General features: G+C 37.8%; 1 protein-coding gene across 1 annotated transcript in view; it reads left to right on the plus strand.

The window, feature by feature from the left end:
- Positions 1-467, plus strand: part of LOC126495666 (alpha-amylase 1B-like) — a 10,329-nt gene extending 9,862 nt beyond the window's left edge. Inside the window, exon 4 of the mRNA XM_050133261.1 lies at positions 265-467. Within this exon, the coding sequence (XP_049989218.1) occupies positions 265-454 (190 nt within the window). The 3' untranslated portion in view covers positions 455-467. The remainder of the gene's footprint in view (positions 1-264) is intronic.
- Positions 468-6,024: the final 5,557 nt, after the last annotated feature.

A 6,024-nucleotide genomic window follows, 5' to 3' on the forward strand; every position in this document is an offset into this window, starting at 1 on the left:
TCTATCTATCTATCTATCTATCTATCTATCTATCTGTCTGTCTGTCTGTCTGTCTGTCTGTCTGTCTGTCTGTCTGTCTATCTATCTATCTATCTATCTATCTATCTATCTATCTATCTATTGTCTATCTATATCGATCTGTCTATCTTTATGGCTAGTAAATTATAACTTATAATTACACACCACACAGTTTAGGAAGTTACTTAATTTAGAGATGGTCTGCTTTCTTGAATTTGTTTGAATTTGACTCTTTTTCCTTTTCAGGTCATTGTCAACAACTTTACAAACTGGTCTCCCAGCTGGTACATACTGTGACATCATTTCTGGAGATAAAATTGATGGCTATTGCACCGGAATTAAAGTCTATGTTTCCGGTGATGGCACTGCACAGTTTTCTATTAGTAACACTGCCGAAGACCCATTTATTGCAATCCATGTAGAATCAAAACTCTAAAATTTAAAATAAATTCATACTGAGAGCATCAATCATTTGTATTTCTTTTCTTTTGCATAACTTAATTTTTATACTTCATTCACACTTATAAAATCTGTAACAGTAATGTTCTTGATTTGGTAAAAAATGCTATTGAAATCAATGTAATTTTGTGAAAATTACATACAGGGATTTTAAAATATTTCAGATTATCTTTAAATTCTTTGTTAATGGCAATTCTCAGATCTATGAAGATATCCTGAGAAACATATTGTTTTTATCTCAAGTACCATTTGTTTCATAGTACCCTATTTTCTCTTCTTTCATATGCGCACACACACACATATGTATATATATAATCACTTTGATCTTATTCATTTCCTTTTCTTCCATTTCTCTCCCATTTTCACCAGATTTCTTCTTATTCAATACAAACATTCCCTTCCCCGTTTTTTTATGTCTTTTTTTGACCAACTGCTCTTAGGTAGGGCTGCCTGCAAGAGCATGGGTAGAAAGTTATTACTTGAACATTATTACTTGAACAAAAGCAAATGGCCAGTGTATAAAACACTGAGGAATATAATCTACCCCATGTTAGCAACTGCTAATTGCTTATAGCCTCCCAAGAAGGGATGGGGCCAATCCGTAGTTGAATCTTTGTGTGCCAAGTATCAAGCAGTACTTGTGTAGTTAGTCAGTACTCGCAGAGTTTATGAAAGCAAGATTCCTTTCATGTACCAATGACATCATCTCACAACACTCCCTTCAATCCTGTTCTTTTGCTTTCTTTCCACCGCCACTTCTATGATATTCCTTAATCTTTGAATGGGGTTTTATAGATGTCATTGCCGTGCACCGGCCCCCGTGTCTGCGCTCCCTGCCCTATTACCCAGTTTGCGAGCTTCAGGCAATGGAGCTGGAGGTTAAAATACACAGACACACACAGACAGAGAGACAGCGACACGGGTCATCCTTGAATTCCCCAAGAATGCCCCCTTTATTGTGTTCAGGGGCAGATTATATAGAGATAGCCACGCCCCAGCCAAACCCACCAGAAACCACTCTCCTGCCATCAGGAACTCTTGAAGGTCTCATGCTCAGAGCAGCTGTAGGCACTCAGATCAGGGAATTAGAAGAAACTCAGGATCTGGGGTCTCACTGCTCCCAACATGTCCCTTTCTAGGATGAGTGCTCATCAGTCTCTTAATGTTATCACTTTGACCAGTATGAGTCTCTGCTTTATCTGTCACCCACAGAAAAGGAAACTTTACTGACCAAGGGTTAGAACAATCCAACTCAATGGTATGAACATAACCATGTAGAAAATAGACACAATAATGTCTGCTTAGCAAAAGATCCATAGTAGTTTTTCTCAAAAGTTCATTTACATAATGAACTATGAGCTTTTGGTTAGGTTTAGAGTACCAGGTAAGATTTCCTCTTGTGAAGTGAGTATGCAATCCAGTCATTATGGATTTGATTATCTCCATAGCCATTATGCTATCTCTATACTAGTGGGTACATTTTGCCTGGCATGTTGGTTTTGTAGCTGACAGAATTTATCATTAGATATGTCCTCTGATGACTTTTCTATCCTCAAAGTCTGCATAGAACCTTTCAAAACTAAGAAAACTATCAACCTAGAAGGAAACATCTAGCTCAGTTATGGTTTGATTATCTCTATATCAATTATGCTACCAATGTACTAGTGGGTACATCTTGCCTGGCATTTTGGCTTTGTAGCTGACAGAATTTACAGCTAGATATGTCCTTTGATAAATTTGAACCTTCAGAGTCTGCATAGAAATTCTGAACACAAAAGAAACTAGCAACCTAGAAGGAAACATCCAGCTCAGTTATGGTTTGATTTCTCTATGTCCTGTCTCCAAACTACCCTAAGTAATAGTTCTTACTGTTTATTTCTAGTGGGAAACCAAGAACAACTCCAATAACCTAACCACTATTCGTCCTGTTGGCTTTTGTGTGGACCCTCTATTTTACTCCATTTATTTATGTGGTTGTTTCTGAGCTTATGCCATGATAGTTTTATCACTATGGTTACACATTACAACTTCAACTCGGTTATGCGATCCTTCTAGTATTATTATTTCTCATTCCTTATAACTCTTTTAGATATCTGTGATCTCTTTTGTTTCCAGAATTTTAAGATCATGTTTTCCATGTCTGTGATAATAGGACTGAATTTTTTATGAGAATTTAATTGAATATGTAGAGTGTAGGCATTCTAACTCTAAACTACTATCCTAAGACTATTTTATAATTTTAAAAATCCTTAAGTTATTTCACATTTTATTGTATGACTACATTAGAGGTATATAATAATATTTCCTGCATATAGAACAATGCAGGAGTGACTGACAACAGATCATCTATATTCCAAATTATTACTGCATCTTTCCGGAATAATCTTTCAGAAAAGTTATTCCAGAACACAAATGGAGATCTACTAAAATTCCTTTTGTCCTGAAACTAAGAAGCTTCTGTAAAGCAAAGGACACTGTCACTAAGACAGAATGGCAACCCACTGACTGGGAGAAGATCTTCACCAACCCCGCAACTGACAAAGGTCTGATCTCCAAAATATATAAAGAACTCAAGAAACTAGACTGTAAAATGCTAATCATTGCCCCAATTATAAAATGGGGCACTGAGCTGAACAGAGATCTCTCAACAGAAGAAGTTCAAATGGCCAAAAGACACTTAAGGTCATGCTCAACTTCCTTAGCGATAAGGGAAATGCAAATCAAGACAACTTTAAGATACCATCTTACACCTGTCAGAATGGCTAAAACCAAAAACACCAATGATAGCCTTTGCTGGAGAGGCTGTGGAGAAAGGGGTACACTCATCCATTGCTGGTGGGAATGCAAACTTGTACAACCATTTTGGAAAGCAGTGTGATGGTTTCTCAGGAAATTCGGGATCAACCTACCCCTGGACCCAGCAATACCACTCTTGGGAATATACCCGAGATGCCCTATCATACAACAAAAGTATATGCTCAACTATGTTCATAGCAGCATTGTTTGTAATAGCCAGAACCTGGAAACAACCTAGATGCCCTTCAATGGAAGAATGGATGAAGAAAGTATGGAATATATACATATTAGAGTACTACTCAGCAGTAAAAAAAATGACTTCTTGAATTTTGCATGGATGGAAATAGATGGATGGAAAATAGATGGAAATAGAAAATACTATCCTGAGTGAGGTAAGCCAGACCCAAAAAGAGGAACATGGGATGTACTCACTCATAATTGGCTCCTAGCCATTAATAAAGGACATTCAGCCTATAATTCATGATCCTAGAGATGCTAAATAAGAGGGTGAACCCAAAGGAAAACATATAGGCATCCTCCTGAATATTAACCTTCATCAGGCGAGGAAAGGAGACAGACACAGAGACCTACATTGGAGCACCGGACCGAAATCCCAAAGTCCAAATCAGAAGCAGAAGGAGAGAGAGCATGAGCAAGGAAGTCAGGACCGCTAGGGGTGCACCCACATACTGAGACAATGGGGATGTTCTATTGGGAACTCACCAAGGCCAGATGGACTGGGTCTGAATAAGCATGGGATAAAACTGGACTCGCTGATCATAGCGGACATTGAGGACTGCTGAGAAGTCAAGAACAATGGCACTGGGTTTTGATCCTACTGCACATACTGGCTTTGTGGGAGCCTAGGCAGTTTGGATGCTCACCTTACTAGACCTGGAAGGAGGTGGGAGGTCCTTGGACTTCCCACAAGGCTGGGAACCCTCACTGCTCTTTGGGCTGATGAGGGAGGGGGAGTTAATTGGGGGAGGGGGAGGGAAATGGGAGGTGGTGGTGGGGAGGAGGCAGAAATCTTTAATAAATAAATTAATTAATTAAAAAATAAAAGCCAAAAAATTCCTTTTGCTATTGTTTCATGTTGAATAGCACATACCTCAATGATTTATTTTCTGATTTTTCTTATAAGAGTAATATGTTTTAACTCTTTAAAGGTCTAACCTGTGAAGTTTGCAGCTCTTCAGAGCTGCTTGTCATGTTGGTCTTGAAGAAATCCTGCTTCAGAAAGTTCCTTTTTAAGTCCAGGAAATTACTTCAGTGATTTTTGTCTTTTAAATTGAATGTTTATTTTCATGAAGTGAAGCCTATGATGTGTGGAACAATCCCTTTAGGACAGTTTGTTATTTGTCTCAGTGATTAGAAATAGGTTTTTTTCTTTAAGTATCACAATTGCTTTCCAAGAACAAGCTTTTCCTAGAGTGTGTGAGCCATTTATTTGCCAAAAAACTGAACATTTTTAATATTATATTCCTACTGTATTTATTGCTCTTTATTATTTGGATCTGGATTAGAATTGTGAGCCACAATCATCCTCAGTCTAATTTTTCTCTCCTTTGAAATTTCCTCTGCCAAGCTCATTATTCCACCCTGTTAAAATTCAGTCTCAGTCTACATGTCAAAAAAATACAGCAGATTCTTTGTCAGACTATCATGTGAAAAACTTCAAGGCCAGGAGCTTCTAGAGTCCATGTTTTTCTGTGCACCCTCTTGAACTTGACCTCCACTTTTAGTAATTCTCTTTGTTTTCTGGTCTTCCCTATCAAGCAAAAAACAAAACAAAACAAAACCAGAAACAAAAAAAAAACCCACACAGAACAAACAAAAAACAAAAAATAAGAAAACCCTCAATACCCAGTACTATACACTTTCATCATTTAATGACTTTCTATTCCCCAATACCAAACTCTGCCTCATTTGTCCATCAAAGTTGTTTCAAAACCTACAGATTATGTTGATTTTAAGAGTTACTTCTTTTTATTAATTGCTAATAAGTCTGATCATCAGAAACGACTTGGAAAGAAACAACTTAATGTTGCAAGGAATACAAACCAGAGGAAGCAGCCTCCAGGTGATTTTCATACTGCCCTGCAGAATCAAGCAGAGAAGAAAAAGGAAATGGGGCAATGGTACAAAATGTTGAATCTTCCTCCAGTGAGTACACTCTCCTAGCAAGGCTCCATCTCCTAGAGCTTCCATAGCTTCTCTAAACTTACCACAACTTTGAGATACCATCTTACACCTGTCAGAATGGTGAAAATCAAAGCACCAATGATATCCTATGCTGTAGAGGATGTGGAGTGAGGGCTGATTGGAATGCACACTTGTGCAACCACTTTGGAAATTAGTATGGTAGTTTCTCAGGAAACTGGGAGTCAACCTACCTCAGGATCCAGCAATACTACTCTTGGTAATATACTCAAGAGATGCCCAATCATACTACAAAAGCATTTGTTCAACAATGTTCAAAGCAGTACTATTTATAATAGCCAGAACCCAGGAAAAACCTAGATGTCCCTCAATAAAAGAATGGATAAAGAAAGTGTGGAACATCTACACATTAGCTACTCAGCGGTAGAAAACAATGACATCTTGAATTTTGCATGCAAATGGATGGAAATAGAAAACACTATTCTGAGTGAGATAACGCAGGCCCAAAAAGATGAATATAGTATGTACTCACTCAGTGGATTCTAGCCATAAACAAAGGACATCGAATCTATAGTTCACGATCCTAGA

The sequence above is a fragment of the Alexandromys fortis genome, unplaced genomic scaffold (genome assembly GCF_014885135.2).
Source record: "Alexandromys fortis isolate MF-2015 unplaced genomic scaffold, M_Fortis_MF-2015_v1.1 scaffold_558, whole genome shotgun sequence".
NCBI classification, from domain to species: domain Eukaryota; kingdom Metazoa; phylum Chordata; class Mammalia; order Rodentia; family Cricetidae; genus Alexandromys; species Alexandromys fortis.